We start from the raw sequence: 26477 nt of genomic DNA, 5'->3' as shown, positions 1-26477 counted from the left end.
TTTAAGGAAAGAAGCAATTGCTGAGCAAAAGTACAGCAATGTCATAGCAATAAATTGTTAACTAAAAAAAGAATAATTAATAAAAATGACGAGTGTGTGACCCTGGCTCACTTCCAGCCTCGGTGCTCAGTTGCTCACCCTCACCCACTGAGTGAGTGAGTGCATGTGTATGTGTCGGTGTGTGATGGTGAGAGTGAGCGAGAAACCTGAAACTGGTCACCAGGTCGACTTGCACTAGTGAGCCTGTCAGCAGCAAACAAGGGGGGGAAACATCCTCTCCGCATCCCCCCTGTCAGGATCTTAAAGGTTTCAATTAAGTCGCCTCTCACCCTTCTAAATTCCAGTGGAGACAAGCCTAACCTGTCCAACCTTTCCTCATGACAACCCGCCTATATCTGGTATTAGTCTAGTAAAACTTCTCTGAACTGCTTCTAGCGCAATTACAGCTTTGCTTAAATAAGGAGACCAGTACTGTACACAAATCTCCAGATGTGGTCTCACCAATGCCCTGGACATCTGAAGCATAACCTCCCTATATTTGTAATCAATTCCCTTTCAGTAAATGATAGCATTATATTAGCTTTCCTAGTTATCTGCTGTACCTGCATACTAGCATTTTGTGATCATGCACTAGGACAGGGTAGGAGAATGGGCAAAGAAGTGGCAGATGGAATACAACGTGGGGAAGTGTGAGGTCATGCACTTTGGTAGGAAGAATAGAGGCATAGACTATTTTCTAAATGGGGAGAGAATTCTGAAGAGACTTGGGAGTCCTAGTCCCGGATTCTCTCAAGGTTAACTTGCAGGTTGAGTCGGTAGTTAGGAAGGCAAATGCAATGTTGGCATTTATTTCGAGAGGACTAGAATATAAAAGCAGGGATGTGCTGCTGAGGCTTTATAAGGCTCTGGTCAGACCACATTTAGAATATTGTGAGCAATTTTGGGCCCCGTATCTCAGGAAGGATGCTCTGGCCCTGGAGAGGGTCCAGAGGAGGTTCATGAGAATGATCCCAGGAATGAAAGGTTTAACATATGAGGAACATTTGAGGACTCTGGGTCTATACTCGATGGAGTTTAGAAGGATGAGGGGGGATCTGATTGAAACTTACAGAATACTGAAAGGCCTGGATGGAGTGGACGTGAAGAAGATGTTTCCATTAGTAGGAGAGACTAGGACCCGAGGGCACAGCCTCAGAGTAAAGGGAAGACCTTTTAGAACAGAGATGAGGAGAAACTTCTTTAGCCAGAGAGTGGTGAATCTATGGAATCCATTGCCACAGAATGCTATGGAGGCCAGGTCATTGAGTGTGGTTAAGACTGAGATAGATAGGTTCTTGATTGGTAAGGGGATCAAAGGTTACAGGGAGAAGGCGGGAGAATGGGGTTGAGAAATTATTCAGCCATGATTGAACGGCAGAGCAGACTTGATGGGCCGAATGGCCTAATTTCTGCTCCTATGTCTTATAGGACACCCAGATTCCTCTGAATCTAAGAACTCTGCAATCTCTCACCATTCTTTTGTGGAGCATAAAGACAACACAGACTAGTTGGGTTGAATGGCCTATTTCTGTGCTGTAAAATCATACCTAATTCTATATACATTGCCAAGACGTGAAAATAAACCTGTGTTCCTTTACTTTTCCTTAGTGATTTAAAAGTATAGTGAATGACTTAAATTCCTACAGTCCACTATTGCTGCTAGAGCATTTTGTGCTGTGGAGCTAACTGGATATATTTTCTCCTCTTTCTCCCAAAGTTTGCTTATTTTGAAGTGTTTTGCAAAGTAGAAAAATCGCTGCTGGAAAGTAATATGCTGTGATCAACCACTAAGGGGTGCCACAGTATACAGTGACGATAAATATGTCATTTTGAGTTTCCACCTTTCTCTAGCATTACCTTAGTGAAGCAGTAGGGGGCCACTCAGCATTTTTTTTCCCCCCCCCAAGAACAAATTCTGAAGGTCTGTTTAGATATCCAGAGGATAGGTGAGAATTTATTTATTTTTTTTACTCAGCCTGTTATCATCTGGAACACTCTGCCTCAAAGGGTGCTGGAAGCAGATTCAGCAGTAACTTTGGGAAAAGGGAATTGAAGATTTGCTTAAAAACGTAAAGCTTGCAAGGCTGTGGGGAAAGAGCAGGAGGGAGTGGGACTAATGGGATAGCTCTTTCAAAGAGCCAGCACAAGGGGCTGACTGGCCTCCTTTGCTGTAAGGTTCTACGAGGCTTTATATTCTTCTGGTTGGTCCTGTTGGTTTCAAGTCCAGTTTTGTTTGTGTTGGTGAAAAGTCTGAAATAACCCCAAGGGCTTATTTGTACGAGTCTGCAGCCTTCTGTGGCTGTGTAGTATCCCAGGGTCACTATTTTGAAGAACACTGTTCTGGCCAATACTTGTCCCTCAATCAACATCACTAAAACAGATGAACTGGTCATTATCCTGTTGCTGTTTATGGGACCTTGTGCAGAAATTGGCTGCCGCATTTCCACATTACATTTCAAAAATATTTAATTGGCTGTAAAGTGTTGAGGATGTCCTGAGGTCATGAGAAGGTGCTATCTTAAAAGTACTTCTTTCAAGGCCACTGCAAAGTGTTGATTTACCACCCTTGGCTCATGCTTCTGAGTCAGAAGAGCTGTAGGCACAAGTCCCACTCCAGATACTTGAGCACATACAAGATCTAGGCTGACACCCAGTGCAGGACTGAGGGAGTACTGCACGGGGGTGCCTTTTGGATGAGATGTTAAACTGACCTGTCACAGCACTATTGTGAGGAAGAGCAAGGGAGGTTTCCCCATTTGTTCAGTTCAATATTTATCCTTCAACCAACTTGAAACAGATTATCTGGTCATTATCACGTTGCTGTTTGTGGGAGCTGGCTCTGTTCAAATTGGCTGCCACACTTCATTTGGTAACAGTGCCTGTACTTCAAAACTTATTTAATTGGCTGTAAAGTACTTTGACATTATAGAAATACAAGTCAATCTGCCTTTTGATTTTTTAAAATCATAAATGGGTTGGATGGATGTGGGGAGAATGTTTCTATTTGTGGGAGAATTCAAAACCAAGCAAATCCAAGATAGTGACTAATAAATTCAATAGAATACCGAGGAGAAATATCATTACTCGGTGGTTAGATGTGGAACTCGCTACCATAGGAAGTGGTTGAGGCAAAATAGATTAGAAGCTTTCAAAAATAAAATTAGTTGAGTCGATGAGAGAAAAAGGGAATGGAAAGAAATGCTGAAGGGTTGAGATGAAGGGAATGGAATTGGAGAAATATGGTGTTTAGCGGTAGATTGGTGGCACAGTGTAATGTCACTGGTGCAGGCTAATAATTGGGACATGGGTTCAAATCGCACCATGATAGCTGGTGGAATTTAAATTATGTTAATAAATCTGGAATATAAAACTAGTCTCAGTAATGGTGACCATGAAACTATCATCAGTTGACCTAAAAATCCATCTGGTTCACTAATGTCCTTTAGGGAAGGAAATCTGATGTCCTTACTCAGTCTGAACCTAGTTGTGACTCCAGACCCACAGCAATGCAGTTGACTCTTAACTGCCCTCTGCCCTCATGGCTCAGCAAGCCACTCAGTTCAAGGGCAGCCAGGGCTACGCAACAAATAAGATAAAAGCAAAATACTGCGGATGCTGGAAATCTGAAACAAAAAACAGAAAATGCTGGAAAAACTCAGCAGGTCTAACAGCATCTGTGGAAAGAAAAAAACACGGTTGACGTTTCAGGTCCTTATGACTCTTCTTCAGCTCTGAAGAAGAGTCATAAGGACCCGAAATGTCAACTCTGTCTTTCTCTCCACAGATGCTGTTAGACCTGCTGAGTTTTCCCAGCATTTTCTGTTTCTGTTGGGCAACAAATGCTGGCCTTGCCAGCAATGCCCAGATCCCCATCAAAGAATAAACTTAAAAATAAACAGCACACTAGGTGCTGTTTATTTTATGTAATTCTATACATTTTTCTTCACAAAAGGGACTTGCAATTGGGTTTGACATTTTTGTTTTGTTGTGTGTGTGTGGTAGGTAATAGCCTTCTCCCTCCTCAACTAAGTGTCTGTTTTAATTCTCCAGGGATGAGGATGACATCAATGATGTGGCCTCTATGGCCGGTGTCAACATCAGTGAAGAAAATGCCCGCATCCTTGCAACAAACTCCGAGTTGGTGGGCACTATAATCCGATCCTGTAAAGATGAAGCGTTTCTCTCCTCTGTATCCCTTCAGAAAAAAGCTTTAGAAATAGGTAGGTAACTAAATCCCAGCACAATTTTCAAGAGGTATAGGTGGTAAGATTCGCCATTGGGAGCACAGGAATGGGTGGAATTAGATCAACTGCCTGTTACACAATTGACTTCAACAGGTAGGAGGTGGATACTGCATGCCTTTGTTACCTCCACACTCAACTCTTCCAATTTGTTGCACCTCGCCTTACACTCTTCATAAGCTTGAGCTCAGCCCTGAATCTGCATGTATCCTAACTTGTGCCAAGTTCCAAACCCCTATCAGCCCCTGTGCTTGCTGACCTACATTGTACTCTGGCCTGACAATGCCTCTGTTTCAAAATTCTCACCCTTGTTTCCAAATCCCTCTATGGCTCTTGCCCTGCCCTATCTCTGTAATCTCCTCCAGCCCTGCATAAGGTCAGAAGTGGGGACGTTTGCTGATGATTTTGCGATGTTCACCATTCGCGACTCCTCAGATACTGAAGCAGCCCATGTCCATATGAAGCAAGACCTGGGCAATATCTAGACTTTGGCTGACAAGTGGCAAGTAACATTTGCGCCACACAAGTGTTAGGCAATGAACATCTCCAACAAGAGAGAATCTAACCATCTTGTCTTGACATTACCATCACTGAATCCCCCACTATGAATATCCTGGGAGTTACCATTGACCAGAAACTGAATTGGACCAGCCATACAAATACTCACCACCTGACTCCCCACAGCCTGTCCACCACCTACAAGGCACAAGTCAGGAGTGTGATGGAATACTCTCCGCTTACCTGGATGAGTGCAGCTCCAACAGCACTCAAGAAGCTTGACACCGTCCAGGACAAAGCAGCCCGTTTGATTGGCATAACTTGGACAAACATTCACTCCTTCTGCCGCCAATGAACAGTGGCAGCAGTGTGCCTCACCTACAAGATGCAATGCAGAAACTCACCAAGGCTCCTTAGGCAACACTATCCAAAACCACAACCACTGCCATCTAGAAGGACAGAGGCAGCAGATAGATGGGAACACCACCATCTGGAAGCTCTCCTCCAAATCACTCATCATCCTGACTTGGAAATATATTGCCGTTCCTTCACTGGGTCAAAATCCTGGAACTCCCTCCCTAACAGCACTGTGGGTGTACCCACACCACATAGACTGCAGCGGCTCAAGAAGGCAGCTCACCACCAGCTTCTCAAGGACAATTAGGGATGGGCAAGAAACGCTGGCCCAGCCAGCGACACCCACATCCTGTAAATGAATTTTAAAAAACCCTCTGTGATCTTTGGGTTCCTCCAGTTCTGACTTTCGATCAGCCGGATTTCTATTTCCCCAATTTGGGCTCCTGAGGTGCTAAGTAAGCTCTGGAATTCCCTCCCTAAGTCTCTCCACCTGTACCCCTGTCTCCTGTTTAAAGACACTTTTTAAAACCTAACTGTCTGACCAGGCTTTTCACTTTTTTGTCCCAACATCACTGGCCAGAATCTTCGGGTCGGCATGCGGGAGTGGGCCCCGTTTACTGACACGTCAAATGACGCACGGTGAGGTCGGGATGCGGCATTCCGATTTTCAGTTCGGCAGGCGTGCACTGGAGTCGGCTGCGTGCCTGCCAAACTGTCAAAGGCCTGTTAAGGCCTTTTTAAAAACTAATTAAAATACTTAATGGAGCTGCCCATCCAACCTTGGGGTTGGCGGCGGCAGGCAAAGAGCCCAGGCGGCCTTTGCATTTTTTGTGAAACCTCATCCACGGGTGGGATGAGGTTCCATGAAGTGTTAACAAAATGAATAAAATTTTTTATTCGAGTTCATTGACATGTCCCAGGTCATGTGACACGCTGTAAAAAATAAATAAATAATTTTTCCCCTCCTTTATTTCAATTTTGAGCAGTGAAATTAAACTCCCTGAGGCAGGGTCCATGCCTCGGAGATTACCGTGTGAAAGAGCGCAGGCCCTGATTGCGCCTCCTCCCCCAGGCCCACACGGAGCGCTCAGCACATTCCGGCCGCGTGTCACGCTGGCCGGGCCTTAATTGGCCCACCCACGTAAAATGGCAGGGCCCAGCCAATCCTGGACAGCGATCAGCTGCAAGCCTGCTCCCACTCAGCGCCCCCCGCCCCCCCCACCGATGGGGAGAGAAAATTCTCCCCACTGTGTCAAATGCTGTCTAGGGACATTCCTATGAAGTGCTACTTACTGCTATTTTTACTACTTTGGGAGCCATAGTGATAAGGTCACAGGAGTAGAAATCCAGAGGCTCAGGCTCTTGGGACATTACACAGGTTCAAATTCTACCATGGCAGCTGGTGGAATTTAAATTCAATTAATAGATCTGGAATTGATGGTGACCGTGAAACTACCACCAATTGTCGCTTTTTAAAAAACAACCCATCATGTTCAATAATGTCCTTCAGGGAAGGAAATCTGCCGTCCTTACCTAGCCTGGCCTACACGCGACTCCAGTCCCACAGCAAAGTGGTTGACTCTTAACTACCCTCTGAAATGGCCCAGCAAGCCACTCAGTTCAAGGCCAATTAGGGATGGACAACAAATGCTGGCCTTGCCAGTGATTCCCACATCCCATGAAAGAATATTTCTTTAAAAAGGTGCCGTATAAATGTCGGTGAGATTTTGCATGTAACTTTTTAAATCCAGGTCTTGCATTAATTTGGTATTAAATTGTCCACTTAAATTAGAGGCTGTAGGGATAACTGTTAGCGAATTTGGAACAATTCATGCTTATTTACGAGAAGGCATTTGATACTAATGTTGGTCTCCGATATAACTACAAACACGCCTTCTCATCCAAAGTTAACTACAGTTACCTTCGGACTTTTCCAAGAGGCCTACTTTTCACTGGATTTAATGAGAGTGTCTAGGTTTGCACATCTGATTCTTTTTATGGGGAGATATATGGTCATGTCACTGGGATATATGGTCATGTCCAGAGGCCCAGGCTCTAGGGACGCAGGTTCAAAGTCCATCATGACAACTAGTGGAATTTAAATTCAATTAATAAAGCCTGGAATTGAATACTAGCCTCAGTTTCATGATCACCATTACTATCATTGATTGTTGTAAAAATCCATCTGTTTCACTTATGTCCTTTAGGGAAGGAAATCTGCTGTCCTTACCAGGTCTGCCCTACATGTGACTCCAGACCCACAGCAATGCGATTGACTCTTAAAACTGCCCTCTGAAATTGCTGAGCAAGCCACTCTGTTCAAGGGTAATTAGGGATGGGCAACAAATGCTGGCCTTGCCAGCAACGCCCACATCCCATGAAAGAAAAAGAAAAAAAAAAAAATCTGTCATTAACTTTGATAGGATAATGCCCCCACATTCCTCCCATCATGTGACCTAATTATCTAAATACAAAATAGTAGCCTTACCTGCAAATCAATTTGTTTTGCACCTTGACGTTTTTTGAAATGCCTTGATATAATGGGAGATTTCTTCCAATTGCCCTGGCCAATATTTAACCTTGAATCCACGTCACTTCAAACACAATATCTGGTCATTATTGCATTGCTGTTTGTGGGAGCTTGCTGTATGCAAGTTGGCTGACACATTTCCTTTGTTACAGCAGTGACTGCATCTCAGAAGTGCTTCATTGGCTATAAAACATTTTGGGATGCCCTGAGGTCAGGAAATGTGCTTATTTTGTATTTTGTCTCTTCTGCTTGTGGTTCCTTTCTTTGACTTCCTTCATACCCACAGCCAGTAGGGAGTTTGAAATGCTTGGCTGAGAATTGGCCTTTGGTTTTGTTGGAGGCAACAAGAGGACAACTGACTTGGTGTTGCTGATAAGCACACATTACTGCAGCTGTGACTTCTGTGATTTGCCTTGTAATCTGAACTTGTCCAAGTGTCATGTTGGACATGCTTTTCATTTTGGCAATGAAACCATGTAATTTTGATCTGCACAGTATTTGCAGTACAGAAACTGGCATCACCGTATGTTTTGGCCTCATATGAGCCTTCTCACAGCCCTCTGTCTAACCTGATCAACATTTCATATTCCTTTCTCCCTCCTCATCTAGCTTCACCAAATACACCTGTGGCCTACTCTTCAACTCAACTACTCCCTGTAGCCATGAGTTCCACATTGTAGCCTCCCTCTGGGTGAAGATTTCTTTATTAATTCTTCGGATGTAAACGTCACAGGCATGGCCAACATTTGTTGCCCATCTTTAATTGTCTTTTAGAAGGTGTTCGTGTGATGGTGATTCTTCTTCCTGGATTTGTTAGTGACTTTCTTTTATTTATGGTCCCCTAATTCTGGCCTCACCACAAGTGGAAACACCTTTTCTGCGTGTATATAGGAAACCCTTTCATAATCTTGATCTATATCAGGTCACTGCTTAGTTTTTTCTCTCATTGTTTTTCCCTACAGAGGAGCCCAGGCCTGTTCAGACTTACTTGATATGTATAAACCATTGTCGTACCATCCTCCTAAATCTTTTTGCAACCTCAACAATGCCTCAATATGCTTGTTATATGCCGCACTATGTATACACAGTGCATATAAATATCTATTTCCCAAAGTAACAATGAGTACTTAGCAGATCAGGTGGCATCTGTGGAGAGAGAAACAGTTAACATTTCAGGTTGGTGACCTTTCATCAGAAGGGGACCATGTCAGTCCCTTTTCCCACACTTCTGCTCTCACCTGTTACCCTCCCTCCCAGAACCATGATCAGGCTCTCTTTGTCCTCGCCTTTCATCCCACTGGCTTCTGTATTCAACAGATCATCCTTTGTCATTTGCGCCACCTTTGGCATGATGCCACCAACAGCACCTGATCCTCTGCCTTCCACTTCTAGCATATTCCCTTTGCGATACTCTGGCCCACTCCTCAATTACCCCAACAGCCCCTCCCTTTCCCACGGTACCTTTTCATGGAAATGCAGGAGATGCAACACTTGTTCTTTTACTTTCTGCCCCCTCACTGTCCCAGGCTCCAGACACTCCTTCCAGGTGAAGAATTGATTTACGTATGCTCCTTTCAATTTAGTATATTGTATTCACTGCTCATAATGCAATGCTCCCTGCATTTGGGAGACCAAATGCAGGTTGGGTGACTGCTTTGCAGCTGACCTCTGTTCAGTCCTGAGCTTCCGGTTGCCTGCTGTTTTAATTCTCAACCAAGCTCCCACTCTGACCTCTTTGTCATTGACCTCCTGCAATGTTCCAGTGAAGCTCAATGCAAACTCGAGGAACAGTACCTTCATCAGTCTTCTGGAATTGCTGTTGAGTTCAACAATTTCAGACTGCAACCTCTGTCCCCATTTTGCTTCCTTTTACTATGCAGGTTTTGACTTTACCCTTATTTTTGCTCTTAGACAGCAGTGGTTCATCGTTCTGCCATTCATACCTACTCTAAACACACCTTTTGGTTCTTGACTTGTCCCATTACTCCTCCCTTTGGCCTTGCACCATGAAGCCTTTTGTTATTTAATCTCTCCAATCTTCCACCTGATCACAGACCCCTGATTTTGTTCCTTTTCCCTTACCCATCCCCTTTCATTTGCTTAAAACTTATTGCACTTATTATTAGATTTATTATTTTTATTACTATTTTTTACATATTAAACCGCAGAAGGTCCTGAGGGGATTTGATAGAGTAGATACAGGGAAGATATTTCCACTTGTGGGAGAGACTAGGACCAGGGGACACGGTTTAAGAATGACAGGTATACTATTTAAGATGAAGATGAGAATTTTTTCTGAGGGTCGTTTGTATGTGAAAGCATTGGAGGCTGGATCATTGAATTTATTTAAGGCGGAGTTAGGTTTTTAATAAATGGAGACACCGGGGTTTGTGGGAGGACAGATGGCAAAGTAGAATTGAGGTCACAACTAGATCACCTGTGATCTTTCTGAATGACGGATTGGGCTCAACGTGCTGAATGGCTGACTCCTGTTCTTAAGTCTTATGTACATTTCTAACTTTTTTTTCCCGTTCTGGTAAAAGGCCAGGATCCTGAAACGTTAACTCTGTTTCTCTCTCCACTGATGCTGTCAGATCTGCTGAGCATTTCCAGCATTTTCTGTATTTATTTCTGATTTCCAGTATTTGCAGTAGTTTGCTCTTGCTTTCCAAAGGTTGTGATTAAAAGCACGATGAATATAGAATTGTTTTGAGCGTTCTTGAATTAATACAGCTGAAAGTGCTGAAGTCTAAGGCCTTAAGCCTTATTTTAACAGCCCTGATAATAGATAGAATGTGCTGTTATTGTCTTTATTTTGGCTTCATCCCACACTAAGCCTATGGGTGTGACTTCAGAATCTCCCAGTGGCCCTTTACTTTTTTTTTGAAGCCTTGAGTGAATGTGGCCCCTGTAACTGGAGCTAATTTAATTCCAGCTGAGTTCTGCCCAGGTAATTTGTTAATAAAAAAATCCTGCCCTTGTTTTATGCGAGGCAGGTTTGAATACATATTTAATTCAGTTGCAATTTTTTGATTTATAAACCAGTAAATAAAGGAAGAGTTGCAGTGGTTTGCCTCTCACCTTGTGCCAAAAAGGAAAAGTTAATTTTAAAACAGAGGCCTTTGTTTTCAAAAGTCAACTTGTTTTTTTTTATTCCATTTCTTCCAGGAATTTTTTTTTCTTCAAAAAAAGAAAGTAAAGTTGACTTGCGAGTGTATTGCATGTACTAAGTCTGCAAACTGTTCCTGTATACTTGGCTTTTAACAAAGTGGTAACTGAATAGGGAAGTCTGATTTGTTCTGGTATGCTTTACAGCTTTCTTCTTTGACTGTAGCTTGATCTCACTTTTCCCCTGAGCGAGTTTTTGTGGAGCCTGTGAAAAACAGCAAATGCCCAAGGTGCCAGTTTAATGAGTTGTTTCTGCACCGCCCCCCTGCCCCCTCCCCCCACCCCCCACACCCCCATCTATTATGTTGGTGTTTCTTTAGGCCCACTGTTCTCATTTTCACACTGCTTTTCATGTAATTGCTTAACTGTATAGCAGCAATCTGGAAGGGAGAAGTGAATGCTCTTTATCTGTAGACATTGGCTTTTTGTATATCATGGAACTTGATTTTAAATGGTTACTTGAGTGACCCTTCCAGTTAAGATGATGCAGGTTTCAATTATTTCACTCCCCACCCACCCATGGTGTTTCATTAGCTGCCCACCCCCAACCCCCAGCAGAAACAATTGGCTCAACAGAGTTTGTGGAATTCCCCAAGGGCACCTGCTTGATCCCGAGTGTTGCTTCCGTTGACTGAAAGGCGTGTAGCTTGTTGCTGGGAGGGTGGTTTGTCTGTGTGTAATTCGTTCACACTAATAAACTGCCTGAGGAGCAGCAGATTTTCCCCAACTTCCTTGGTACGTCCTGAGCCACCGGCCAAAATAAAATCAATTCATCGCTGTTATTTAACTCTTCAGGCTTGACCAAGTGGAGTGAAGCTATCCTTTTTTAGCTATGACGCTCTTTGCCGTTTTTTTGTTGGTGGATAAGCAGGCCTTGTGTGCACCGGTAGGTTTACGTTGCATGCCAAACTGGACCATCTCCGATAGTCAATAATTCTTGTTGGTTATGCCGTCTGCCAGAGTTTCCAGCCCCTCTTCATTTCTCCTAAGTCACTGCATTCCCTCAGCACGGGCTGTGTGTTTGGTCACCTGCAGTGTGGAGGAGTAATCAGAGGACCTCTGAGTGGGACTTTGACATCCGTCTTTTGTTTCTCCACCTGCTCCCCCACCACTCCGTAATACTTAGGATTGCTGGGGAAGAGGCTGTCCATTGGGGACACTCCAGTAGTTGGATGAGGCTCACATAGATGATAAACCAATTGACCCAAATGGACCGTTTCTGTGCTGTAAATTTCTGCTTTGGTCACTCCAAACCCCAGGTCTCCAGAGGTGCCAGGACATTTCCCCAAATAAGAGGTTTTGACCTGGGGACATTGTAAGAACATAAGTATTAGGAGCAGGAATAAGCCTTTTGGCCCATCAAACGTGCTCCACTCTTCAGTGAGATCATGGCCGATCTATGATCTCAATTCCACTTTCCGGCCTCTCTTCCTCCCCTTTGATTCCCTTGTCAATTAAAAATCTGTCCAACTCAGCCTTGAATATATTCAATCACCCAGCCTCCACTGTTTGTGGATGGGGGGAGCATTCCAAAGACTGACTACTCTCTGAGAAGAAAATCCTGCTCACCTCTGTCTTAAATGGAAACCACTTAATTTGAAACTCTGGCCCCTAGTTCTAGACTCGCCCACTAGGGAAAACACTCTCTTGGCGTTCTCAGCTTGCTGGCTGCTGGACTGTGTTCTCATGGCGCGTCTGCTGGGAGATCAGAATTTAGAAACAGAGCATGCATGCATGTGTAATAAGTGGAAGTAAAGGAAAACTTTCCATGCAGAGTGCAATGATCTGGGGAGAAATTCTGAGCAAGTTCAAGCCATAGTGCAGCAATTTCAGGGATGGGGTGTGCTTCTGGGACTTCTTACTGATGGGGAGCCCTGGTCTGTGTACGGTAAAATGGGACAGAAACACTCTGTTAAAATGTTTCTCATTTTTTAACGCACAGTTACCCTCAAATTTTCGGGAGCACTCTGTTTCCCATTATCTTCCTCCATTGACCTTAGACCCAACCTCACACCCAGTGGCGTTCCTTTTCTTTCCCCCCTCTGCTCGCATCCTCCTATTTTAACCACCTTGACCTCACGATCTCTCCGCTACCTGATTGTGCCCTTTTGGGCCCCGATGCACTCAGCTGGTCTGCAGGCCCATCTGACCTTATTCTGCCAGTCACCCACCCGCAGGTCGCCTGGCTACAGGAGGCCTTTTATTGTAAATCTCTTGTGCTTACAGGGTTTGGGGAAGGGATCTAAACTTCCATCCACTCCCTTTTCTCCCGCGTTACCTTTGTAACAGAATATACCAGAGTTTGAATATCTGCAACCTCATCATTGACCCTGCCAATCAAACTTAAAAAAAAAAATCAAAGCAAGGATTTTGGCCCAATTGAACTGTGAGCTTGCCCAGCTTTCACTTAACTGACAATTGAACCTGTAGTCCTAAAGGTTCTTCTTCGAACCTTTAAGCTTCTTAGCAGCAGGATAATGCATTATGCATCACAAAGCATAACATTCTTGTCCTTGCTGTGCCTTGAATAATTTATAAGCAGCATCCTGGGAAATCCATCAGCATTTATCTATCACTGCAGCAATTTTATTTTTAATGTGCCTTATTTCCTTTCTTTTTTTCATGGTTTGTCTTTTTCTCATTGGTTTTCCCACCTGTGTCGGTTATCAATTGTACCACATAGAATTTTGCAGTACAGAAACAGGCTATTCAGTCCATCTGGTCAATGCCGGTGTTGACGGAATGCCATTGACCTGAAACCTTAATTCTGTCCCTCCTATCCACCAGTGCTGCCTGGCCTACTGAGCGTTTCCAGCATTTTTTTTCTTAAATTTCAGATTTTCAGCATCCACAGTATTTTGCTTTTGGTTCCGTGCTCCACCCCTTCCTTCCATCCCCCTCCATCTCACCCCATCAGCACCTCCTTCTCTTTACTTGCTCCTGTGCTTATCCAGGTTCCCCTTAAACAAATCTATGCCTTGCTCCTCAAGGAATCTGTGTTCCACACGTTTAAGGTGAATATTACATTTGTACTAAATGTGTAAATTGAAGCAAGTGTAGAAGTGGCCTGTACAGTTACCAGAGATAGCTGGTAATACTAGAGGAGCCTACACCCCAAAGATAGTTCCCAACAAATTCCAATGGCACAAATACAATATTACATTCATTTATTCCTTCCTTCAGTTTGGTAGTTCCTGCTACCCGTCTTGATCATATATCATTGCGTATGAATTATATTGTACATATTCTCCATGGCAATGCCTTGACCAATCAATCAACTTTCCAACCAATCGGTATACTTTTCTCATGCAGTATAAATTGTTGCTCTCTTTGAAATTTGGTATTCTTGCATCTGTCCTGATGAGTGCAAGACCAAAAACTCTGACAGCATGTCTCTCTTTTCATCAATAACTCAAGTTATGTACTACCAAGTGACTAATTAATCATGTAGCAATGTCAAAGACATAATTGCTACTTTGTCAAGATCTTCAGTCTGCCTGGCGACTGAGAAAAGCAGAGTTGAGTGCTCGAATCTTCAGCTGCTGGTTAGAGCACAGGAACAGGACGAGGCCGTTCAGATCCTTCTGCCTGTTCCACATTCAGTTAGATCCTTGCTGACTGTATCATAACCCTAACCCACCTTTGTTCATGTCCTTCACACCCTGAAGTAGGAAAGGCTAACAGTGGGTTTAATTGAGTTTTTAGGTCTTTGAGTTAAAACTGCTGGGGTAGGGTAAGAACCTTTGCTGGCCAGGGAGTCTAGGATTAGGGGATGTAGTCTTAAAATCAGAACCAGGCCACTCGAGGGTGAAGCTAGGAAACGCTCTTCACAAAAAGGGTGGTAGAAATGTGCAACTGTCTCCCGCAGAAAGCAGTAAATGCTGAGGCTCAAAATAATTCTAAATCTGAGATACAAGAACATAAGAAATAGGAACAGAAGTAGCCCCACGAACCTGCTTCGCCATTCAATAAGATCATGGCTGATCATCTTGTGTTTCGACTTCCACATTCCCATCTAACCATGATAACCTTAGATTCTTGTTAGGCAAGGGAATTAATCTACCTCTGCCTTAAAAATATTCAATAACCCCGCCTCCTCCACCTTCTAGATACAGAATTCTAAAGTCGCACAACCCTCTTGAGAAAAAATTTCTCCTCATCTCCGTCCTAAAAGGGTAACCCCAAATTTTAAAACAGTGCCCCCTTGTTCTGGACTCACCCACAAGAGGAAACATCCTTTCCACGTCCACCTTGTCAAGGCCGTTCAGGATCTTGTATACTTCAATCAAAACACCCCTCACTCTTCTAAACTGCAGTGGAAACAAGCCCAGTCTGTCCAACTTTTCCTTATAAGACAACCCACTCATTCCAGGTATCAATCTAGTAAACCTCCTCTGAACTGCCTCCCAAGCATTTCCATCCTTCCTTAAATAAAAAGACCAAAACTGCACACAGCATTCGAAGTGCGGTCTCACCAACGCCTTGTATAACTGAAGCATAACATCTTTACTCCTATGTTCAGTCCCTCTTGTAATAAAGGGCAGCATTTCATTAGCCTTCTTAATTACTTGCTGTACCTGCATACTAACCTTTTGTGACTCATCTACTAGATCACCTAGATCCCTCAGCACCTCAGAATTATGCAGCTGTTCTCCATTTAAGTGACACCCTGCTTTTTTGTTCTTCCTGCCAAAGTGAACAACTTCACATTTTCGCACATTAAACTTCATTTGCCAGATCTTTGCCCACTCACTCAACCTATCTATATCCATCTGCAAATTCCTCATGTCCTCTTCACAACATACTTTCCTACCTATCTTTGTGTTATCTGCAAATTTAGCTACCATGTCTTCACTCCCCTCATCTAAGTAATTGATGTAAATCGTAAAAAGTTGAGGCCCCAGTACAGTTCCCTGTGGGATGCCACTAATCACACCCTGCCAATCAGGAAAAGACCCATTTATGCATACTCTCTGCTTTCTGCCAGCCAGCCAATCTCCTGTCCATGATAATATGTTACCCACAACACCATGCACTTTTATTTTCTGTAGTAATCTTTGATGTGGCACCTTATCAAATGCCTTCTGGAAATCCAAGTATAGTACATCTACAGGCTCCCCTTTATTCACTGCGCATGTTACTCCTTCAAAAAAAACCTCCAATAAATTGGCTAAAAATGATTTTCCTTTCACAAAACCATGCTAACTCTTCCCAATTGCCTTGTGCTCTTCTAAGTGCCCAACTGTAACCTCCTTAATGATCAATTCTAATAACTTGATAGATTTTTGCTGGATAAGAGCATAAAATACTATGGAGCTTAGAAACAGATCAGCTGTGATGTCATTGAATGGCAGAAAAGCCTTCAGGGGCTTTTTTGGGAAGAGTTCCACATTTCTGCTACCATCTTGTGTGAAGAAATGCTTTCTGATTTCACCCCTCCATGGTTGAGTTTTGATTTGAAGGTTATGTTCCCCTGTTCTAGGCTTTGCTTCTAGAGGCAATAGTTTTTTCTCTGTACCCCACCAGCTCCTTTACTGTTACATGAGTGCTTCCTTTTGCTCTACTCCCCTCCCAGCCACATTCTGCCCCATGCCCGGTTCACCTTCTGTCTATTGGTCCCACGCCTCTACTATTGACTGCCTCTCACCTAAATGCTGTGTGCTCAATATAAAAAGTAAACATTAGAGCAGAAGCCATAGGAGCAGGATTAGCCATTTGGATCCTCAAGCTTTCTCCTTCATGTAGTAAGATCATGGATGACCAGATTCTGGCCTCACCTCCACTTTCCTGCCTGTCCCCTATAACCCTCGACCCCCTTGTAGATCAAAAATCTGTCTAACTCAGCCTTGAATATATTTAATGACCCAGCCTCCACTGCTTACTGGGGAAGAGGATTATAAAGACTAATCAGAGTAAATTCCTCCTCGTCTCTGTCTTAAAGGGAGACCCCTTATTTTAAGACCGTTCCCCCTAGCTCTAGATTCCCCCAGGAGGGGAAGCATCCTCCCGGCATTTACTTTGTCAAGTCCCCGCAGAATCTTTAGATCACCTCTTATTCTTCTAAATTGCATAGAGTATAGGCCCAAACTGCTCAATCTTTCTTCATAAGACAATCCATTCATCCCAGGATCAGCCTAGTAAACCTTCTCTGAACTGCTTCTATTGCAAGTATATCCTTCCTTAAGGAGACCAAAACTGTACAAAGTACTCCAAGTGTGGCCTCATCAATGCCCTGTACAGTTGCAGCAAGACTTCCCTGCTTTTATACTCTGTCCCCTTTGAATAAAGGACAACATTCCATTTACCTTTCTAATTACTTGCTGTACCTGCATTCTAACTTTTTGTGATTCATATACAAGGACACCCATATCCCTTTGTACTGCATACGAATTAGGAGCAGGAGTAAGCCTTTCGGCCCCTCGAGCCTGCTCTGCCATTCAATAAGGTCATTGCTGAATGTAACCTCAACACCACATTCCTGGCTACCCCAGATAACCTTTCACCCTTTTGTTAATCAAGAATCTATTTAGCTCTACCTTAAAAATATTCAAAGACTCTGCTTCCACTGCCTTTTGAGGAAGAAAATTCCAAAGACTCACAACCCTCTGAGAAAACAATTCTCCTCTTCTCTGTCTTAAATGAGCGACCCCTTACTTTTAAACAGTGACCCCTGGTTCTAGATTCACCCACAAGAGGAACCATCCTCTCCACATCCACCCTGTCGAGACCCCTCAGGATCTTAAAAGTTTCAATCAAGTCACCCCTTACTCTTCTAAATTTCAGTGGATACAAGCCTAACCTGTCCAGCCTTTCCTCATTGGACAACCCACCCATTTCTGGTATTAGTCTAGTAAATATTCTCTGAACTGCTTCTAACACATTTAGATCTATCTTTAAATAAGGAGACCAGTACTGTGTACACTACTCCAGATGTGGCCCCTGTTATGATCCCCAGCCGAGATTACCCCTGGACAAGCCTGATCCCAAGATGGAACCCAGCCTGATAGATCCTAACTAAAACTCCATTTGACCTCTTTTAATCCACAGATGCAGAAATACAAATCAAACTTAAACTTTAAAGCTAAAACTCATTCCTAACACCCACAAATTCAAATATAACTCTCTTTCCTAACAGTCCCACCAATGCCCTGTACAACTGAAGCATAACCTCCCTTCTTTTGTAATCATTTCACCTCACAATAAATGATAACATTCTATTGGCTTTCCTAATTACCTGCATACTAACCTTTTGTGATTCGTGCACTAGGATACCTAGACCCCTCTGAATCCTTGACTCTGCAATCTCTCACCATTTAGGTAATAAGTTTCTTTTTTATTCTTTCTACCAAAATGAATGATTTCACATTTGCCCACATTATACTCCATTTGTCAGATCTTTGCCCACTCACTTTACCTATCTATGTCACTTACGTCCTCTTCACAATTTACTTTCCTACCTATCTTTGTGTCATCAGCAAATTTAACCACCATTCCTTTGGCCCCTTCATCCAAGTCATTTATTTAATTGTAAAAAGTTGAGGCCCCAGCACTGATCCCTGTGGCACACCATTCATCACATCCTGCCAACCACAAAAAGTCCTATTTATGCCATCCCGCTGCATCCTGTTAGCTAGCCAATCTTCTATCCATGCCAATGTTACCCCTTACACCATGAGCTTTTATTTTCTGCAATAACCTTTGATGTAAATGCCTTCTGAAAATCTAAGTACAGCACATCCACCGATTCCCCTTTATCCACAGCACATGTGACTCCTTCAAAGAACTCCATTAAATTGGTTAAACATGATTTTCCTTTTACAGAACCATGTTGCCTCTGTCTGGTTGCCTTTTTCTAAGTGCCCTGCTATAACATCTTTAATAATAGCTCCTAACATTTTTCTGATGACAGATGTTAGGCTAACTGGCCTATAGTTTCCTGCTTTCTGTCTCCCTCCCTTTTTGAATAAAGGAGTTATATTTGCTATTTTCCAATCTAATGGAACCTTCCCTGAATCGAGGGAATTTTGGAAAATGCATCAACTCTGCCTCTAGCCACTTTCATGACTTTAGGGTGAAGTGAACCTAGACCTGGGGATTTGTCATCCCACAGCCCCAACAATTTGTTCAATACCTCTTCCGTGGTGATTGTAATTTTCCTGAGTTCCTCCCTTCCTTCCATTTCCTGATTTATAGCTATTTCTGGGATGTTACTTTTGTCCTCTACAGTGAAGACTGAAGCAAAATACCTGTTTAATTCGTCTGCCATCTCTCTACTTTCCATTATCAATTCCCCAGATGCGCACTTTATAGGACCAAAGCTGACTTTAACTTTTTTTCTTATTTAAATATCTATAGAAACTCCTTACTATCCGTCTTTATATTACTAGCTAGCTTTCTCTCATACTCTATTTTTTCCCTCCTTGTTAATGTTTTTGTCACTCTTTGCTGTTCTTTATATTCTACCTAATCTTCTGACTCATTGACATCTACAGCACAGAAGGAGCCCGTTCAACCCATCGTGTCCACGCCGGTCACCTAAGATCTGACGACACTGATATTTTCCAGCGTTTGGCACATACCCCTGGAGGCTATGGCAACGCAAGCGAATTTCTAAATATTTCTTAAATGTTACGAGAGTTTCTGACTCAACCACCCTTTCAGGCGAGTGAGTTCCAGACTCCCACCATGCTCTGGGTGAAAAAAATTTCTCCTCAATGCCCCTCTTAGCCTACTGCCTGTTACCTTAAACCTATGCCCTCTGGTTATTGATCCCTCTACTAATGGATGAAGTGCCTTCCTATCCACCCTATCTATGCCCCTCATAATCCTCTATCAGGACCCCTCTCAATCTTGGCTGCTCCAAGGAAAACGATGCCAGCCTGTCCAATCTTTCCACGTAGGTCAGACCCTCCAGACCAGGCAGCATCTTAGGAAATCCCCTCTGCATCCTCTCCAGTGCAATCACATCCTTCCTATAATGTGGTGACCAGAATACACAGTACTCCAGTTGTGGCCTAACCAGCGTTTTATGCAGTTCCAGCATAGCCTCCCTGCCCTTGTATTCTATGTCTCGGCTAATAAAGGCAAGTATCCCATATGCCACCTTAACCACATTACCTACCTGCCCTGCTACCTTTAGGATCTATGGATATGCACAGCAAGGTCCCTCTGATCTTTAGTACTTTCCAGGGCTCTGCCATTCATAGTATAATCTCTTGCCTTGTTAGTCCTCCCCAAAGTGATTACCTCACACTTTTCCGTGTTGAGTTCCATTTGCCACTGCTCTGCCCACCTGACCAGCCAATTGATATCCTCCAGCAGTTGACAGCTATCCTCCTCACTATTTACCACCCGACCAATTTTCGTGCCATTCGCAAACTTCTTGATCATACCCCCTACATTTAAGTCCAAGTCATTTATGTACACCACAAACAGCAAGGGTCCCAGCACTGAGCCCTGCGGATCCCCACTGGAAACAGACTTCCAGTCACCGAAACATCCCTCTACCATCACCCTCTGCTTCCTGCCTCTCAGCTAATTTTGGTCCAACATGCCACTTTGCCTTGGATCTCATGGGCTTTTTCTTCCTTGACCAGTCTGCCATGAGGGAGCTTATCAAAAGCCTTGCTAAAGTCCATGTAGTCCACATCAAACACATTACCCTCATCAACAGTCATGGTCACCTCCTCAAAAAGTTCGATCAATTTTGTCAAACACAACCTTCCCTTAACAAGTCCCTCAGAATTCTTTCTAGTAACTTCCCCACGACCAAGGTTAGATTGACTGATCTGTAGTTTCCTGGACTGTCCCTTCCTCTCGTTTTTTAGTAATGGGGCAAGGTTAGCAGTCCTCCAATCCTCTGGCACCTCACCTGTGGGCAGAGAGGAATTGAAAGTTACTGGCAGGGCCCCTAATATCTCTTTCTTTGCCTCCCTCAACAGCCTAGGATACATCTCACCCAGGCCTGTGGATTTATCCACTTTTGAGACCAATAAACCCGCTAGTACCTCCTCTCCATGCTAATCTCCTCTAATATTTCACACTCCTCCATCCTGATGTCATTCTTTTCCATTGTGTAGACCGACGCAAAATATTCATTGAGACTGCACCCATGTCTTCTGGCTCCACACACCAATTACCTTTATGGTCCTTAATTGGCCCTATTCTTTCCCTAGTTATTCTCTTGCTCTGTATATATTTAAATAAACCCTTTGGGTTTTCCTTTATTCTACCCACCAATGCTTTCTCATGCACTCTCTTAGCTTTCCTAATTTCCTTTTTAAGTTCCCCTCTGCACTTTTTATACTCCTCTAAGGATTTTGGCATATTGAGCCCTCGGAATCTGCCATAAGCTTCTCTTTTTTACTTAATCCTAATCTTTGTGTCCCTTGACATCCAGGGTTCTCTGGACTTGGTTCCCTTCTTTGTCTTTACGGGAACATATTTGCCCTGTACTCGAGCTCTTTCCTCCTTGAATGCCTCCCACTGCTCTGAGACAGTTTCATCTGCAAGTAGCTGCTCCCAGTCCAGTTGAGCCAAATCATATCTCATTTTAGTAAAATTAGCCTTTCCACAGTTTAGAACTTTTATTCCTGGCCCAACCTTATCCTTTTCCATAACTATCCTAAATCTAACTAAGTTGTGTTCACTATCTCCAAAATGCTTCCCTACTGATACACCTTCCACCTGCCCAGGCTCATTTCTGAATATTAGGTCCTGAACTGCCCCCCTCCTTTGGTTGGGCTGCCTCTTCTGTCCCACTCTATATCATCTGAATAACCAGGAATATTGAGCTGCCAATCCTGCCCTTTTAGCCAAGTGTTGGTCATAGCTATGATATCATACACCAACATGCCTATCTGTGCCCTCAGCACACCTGTCTTTCTCCTCAGGCACCTTGCATATTAAAATTTGTTCCATTTAGCCTTGCCGAACTCACTTTCTTATCTAGCCTATGTTTCCTCTGCCCGCCAGACCCACTTACTAGTGTTTTAACTTCTAATTCCATCTCAGCTTCTCTCCCCTCTGAACTACTTTTCACGATCCCATCTCCCTGCCAATTTAGTTTAAATCCGCCCCAACATGCAAACCTCCCCGCAAGAATGTTGGTCCAATTCCTGTTCAGATGTAACCTGTCCAACTTGTACAGGTCCCACCCTCCCCCAGAAACAGTCCCAATGCCCCAGGAATCTAAAGCCCTCCCTCCTGCACCATCTCTCTAGCCATGCATTCTATCCTTCTGTTCCTATACTCACTACTGTGTGGCGTCGGGAATAATCCGGAGATTACTACCTTTGAAGCTCTGCTTTTCAATTTCCTGCCTAACTCCCCAAAGTCTGCTTGCAGGACCTCATTTCTCTTTCTTCCTATGCCATTGGACCCAACATGGATCACGACCTCTGGCTGTTTGCCCTCCCCTTTCAGAACGTTCTGCAGCCGTTCCATAACATCCTTGACCCTGGCACCCGGGAGGAAATATACCATCCTGGAGCCATGCCTATGGCTGCAGAAGCGCCTGTCTACTCCCTTCACTAACGAATCCCCTACCACTATTGCCCTTCCACATTTCCCGCCCTGAGCAGCTGGACCACCCACAGTGCCATGGCCTTTGTTCTGGTAGGCCTCAACAGAAAATCGTCATCTCACCGTTTTCCAAGGCCAAGAAACGGTTTGTGAGTGAGATACACTCAGGAGATTCCCTCACTACCTGCCTGGTCCCCTTCAGTCTGGCAGTCACCCATTCCCCCTCTGCTTGCACTTCCTTAAGCTGCGGGGTGACCACGTCCTGAAACATGCTGTCCATGAACTTTTCAGCTTCGTGAATGCACTGTAGAGATCCCAGCTGCCACTTAAGCTCCGAAACCGGGAGCTCAAGTAGCCTCCTGCACACAGTCATTCAGACTGCCAGGAGTGTCTAGGATTTCCCACATAGCTCAGGATGTGCAAGGTTTTGGACTGAGCTCCCCAGACATATCTTAACTAAATAGAATATGGACCCTTGCTTTTATTTTTCCCTTGCTCCTACTTGAGTATAGTCTAGATGATAGATCCTCTCAATAGACTGTATCTTCTAGGTCGCTGCTGACTGCCTGTCCCAGGGTTGTCCTCCTCTCACTCTCCTCTGACCTGCCACCCATCTTTGCGTAATTATATGCTTTTTCTTTTAAGTTTGGTACTGTCTTTAACTTTTTTTGTTAACCATGGATGGTGGGCCCTTCCCTTGGAATTTTCCTTTCTCATTGGAATATAAATGTTCCGTGTATTCTGAAATATCCCTTTAAATGTCTGTCACTGAACTTCTGTCGACTTATCCCGTAACCTCATTTGCCAGTTCAGTTTAGTTAGCTCTACTTTCATGCCCTCATAATTGCCCTTATATAAGTTTAAAATAGTAGTCTTGGAAGCACTCATTTCTTCCTCAAAATGAATGTAAAATTCAATCATATTATGATCACTGCTAACTAGGGGTGCCTTCATTAAGAGATTATCAATTAATCCCATCTCATTGCTCATTACCAGGCCTGCTCTCTGGTTGGCTCCAGAACGTGCTGTTCTCAGAAACTATCTTAAAACATTCCATGAAGTCCTCATCTTTGTCTATCTGATTTTTCCAGCCTACATGTCGATTAAAATGTTCCATGATTATTGCTATACCTTTCTGGCAAGCTCCCTTTATCTCTTTTATACTCTGTCCTGTTGGGTAGTTACAATTAGGGGGCCTGTGCACCATTCCCACAAGTGGCTTCTTGCCTTTATCATTCCTCATCTCAACCCAAACTGCTCTTACATCCTGGTTTCCAAAACTTAGGTCATCCCTCTCTCTCATGCTAATAGCATCATGAATTAACAGAACTACCCTTCCACCTTTTCCTAACTTCTTTTCTTTCCTAAATGTCACATACCCTTCAATATCCAGGTTCAGGTCTCAATCTATGTTATCCTGTAGCAGCTTTCTGTAATTTGAGCTCATCTAAAACTCTGCTGCCCATATTCTAACTAGCACCAAGTCCCACTCACCCTATACCCCATGCTCACTGACACACATTGGCTCCTAGTCTGGCAGTACTTACTTGATAAAAAATTCTCATCCTCATTCCCAGCTCCCTCCATCACTTTGTCCCTCCCTATCTATGTAACCTTCACCAGCCCTACCGCCCTCCGAGATCTCTGCATTCCTCCAATTCTGGTCTTCTGTGCATCGCTGTTTTTAATCGCTCCACTGATGGCAGTCGTGCCTTAAGCTGCCAAGGCCTTTAGCTCTGTTATTCCCTTTCTAAGCCTCTCTGGCTCTTGTCTCTCTCTCTCATCCTTTAAAATTCCCCCTCAAAGTTACCTCTTAGACTAAGCTTTTGATGACCCATCCTAATATCTCCTCAAATGGCTTCGTGTCAAATTCTGTTTGCTAACGCTTCTGTGAAGCGCCTTGGAATGTTTTAAGACATTAAGAAAACTATATAAACACAAGTTGTTGCTGTAAATAAACCAGCTTCCACAACAGTAAATAGGGCTAAAAATAACTTTTAACATGAGGTCAGCCGCATGGTGCCAGAGCTAAAATGCCCACTGTGATATCTTTTTATTTTTGCTGTTTTTGTCATCTTGTCAATTTATTCCACTAAGCTAAAACCCCATACTTTAGAAATAAATTGTCTGAGGTAATTCCTGTTTCAGGAACAGTTTTTTGCTTTTTAATTGTTTTTTAAACATTTCATCTCAATGTTGGTAACATGGGGTGTGTTTCTGTGTATTATATATAAAAAAAAATTAGTTGCAACCATTTTAAATAAATACTTGTTTCTGATGCTCTCTTTACCCATTTCCACCCAAGCTATGCTTTTCCTCTTGTGATCATTTTAATACCATACTCGCCTTCCAAGTGACCTCGAAATAGAGTGCTTAAGGCAAAATAAAATATGTATATTTCCCAGTGCTTAGAGCCAGCTTTTTGGTTGTGAGATGAATAGTTATTTGAAGCTGTATCGTTATAAGAATCCTGATCCTCTGCCCTTTCAATCAATGACATACTTTTTGTATCAGGGCATAGCATTTTATGATTCTCATTTTCAGGAGAACTGTGCTTTTTGTGCATCCCTGATTAAAATCACAGCACCATTGGCGGCAGAACCTTCGATTGCCTTAGCGCTAAACTCTGGCGTTTCCTCCCTAAACCTCTCCACACCTCTACCTCCTCTCCCCTTCTTTAAGATGCTCCATAAAACCAACCTCTTTGACCAAGTCTTTGGTCATCTGTCCTCGTAGCTCCTTATGGGGGAATCGGTGTCAAATTTTGCTTGATAGTCGCTCCCATGAAGCATCTTGGGACATCTTAACAAGTTAAAAGATGCTATATAAATGCAGTGTAAAACCAAAATAATGCGGATGCTGGAGATCTGAAATAAAAAGTGTTGGAAAAACTCAGTGGGTTTGGCAGCATCTGAGGGGAGAGACACAGTTAACGTTTCCAAAGAAGAGTCATATTGGGCTCGAAATGTTAACTCTGTTTTTCTCTCTCCACAGATGTTGCCAGACCTGCTGAGTTTTACCAGCGTTTTCTGTTTCCTTATGAATGTAAGTTGTTAATAATAGGAGGCGTTGAGTTTGCCATTTTCCAAGGAACCAGGGCTTGAAGGGAAGTTAATGCTGGGGTTTTGCTTTGAGTCGTGCAGTAATAAATGACGCATTGCTCCTCCTCCTCCTGCAGGGAAGAAACACGGTGTGACAGAGGTGAATTCTGACGTGTTGAGCACCATATCTCACGCAACGCAAGAGCATTTACGGGAACTCGTGGAAAAGCTCACTGTAATTGCACAGCATCGGATGGCGACATACAAGGTTTGCCATCTTATGTTTGTATCGATGGTAAAGAGCCCACTTAAGCATCTACTGAGAATTTGCATAAGGGATCCATGGCTTTATAAATAAGAGTGCAGAGTGCAAATGCTAGTCAATTATACAAAACATTTACAGATCACCGATTAGACCCCGCCTGAAGAATTTGGAAAGTGTGCAAAAATGTAGGTTGGCATTCCAGTGCAGTGCTGAGGGAGTGCTGCACTGTCAGCTGAGAGTGTCTTTTGGTTGAGATGTTGAACTGAGACCTCCATCTGCCTGCTGAAATGGATGTAAAATATTCCATGGTAAAAGAAGAGCTGGGGTATTATTCCCAGTGTCCTGGCCAATGTTTATCCTTCAATCAACACATCACAAAAGCAGATTATCTGGTCATTATTACATTGCTGTTTGTGGGAGCTTGTGCACAAACTGGTGTTTTCTAGATTGCAACAGTGACTGCATTGACTGTAAAGCACTTGGAGATATTGGTAGTCATGTAAAGCACAATAGAAATGTAAGTCCTCCTTTAATTCTGGGCACCACACTTTAAGGCCTTGGAGAGGGTGCAGAGTGGATTGACTGGAATGGTACCAGGGATGAGGAACTTTTGAGGTAACATGGAGAGACTGGAGAAGTTGGGCTTGTTCTCCTTAGAGCAGCGGAGGTTAAGGCAAGATTTCATACAGGTGTTCAAAATCATGAAGCGTTTTGAGTTGAACAAGTAAGGAGAAACAGTTTCCAGTGGCTGAATGCTTGGTAATCAGAGGACAGTAGGTAAATGGCAAAAGCACAAAATGTAACGAGAGAGTTTT

At 43.4% G+C, this 26477-nt stretch overlaps 1 protein-coding gene across 1 annotated transcript in view; it reads left to right on the top strand.

Annotated features, from left to right (window-relative positions):
• LOC121278865 (transcription initiation factor TFIID subunit 4-like) overlaps positions 1-26477 on the top strand; it is a 164133-nt gene that overhangs the window by 61975 nt on the left and 75681 nt on the right. The window contains exons 10-11 of the mRNA XM_041189322.1: positions 4090-4259; positions 25535-25665. Of these exons, the coding sequence (XP_041045256.1) occupies positions 4090-4259; positions 25535-25665 (301 nt within the window). The remainder of the gene's footprint in view (positions 1-4089; positions 4260-25534; positions 25666-26477) is intronic.

This window comes from Carcharodon carcharias, chromosome 6, assembly GCF_017639515.1.
Source record: "Carcharodon carcharias isolate sCarCar2 chromosome 6, sCarCar2.pri, whole genome shotgun sequence".
NCBI lineage: Eukaryota > Metazoa > Chordata > Chondrichthyes > Lamniformes > Lamnidae > Carcharodon > Carcharodon carcharias.
The sequence above is the reverse complement of the archived record's forward strand: the minus strand, read 5'-3'. Positions and strand labels throughout refer to the sequence as shown.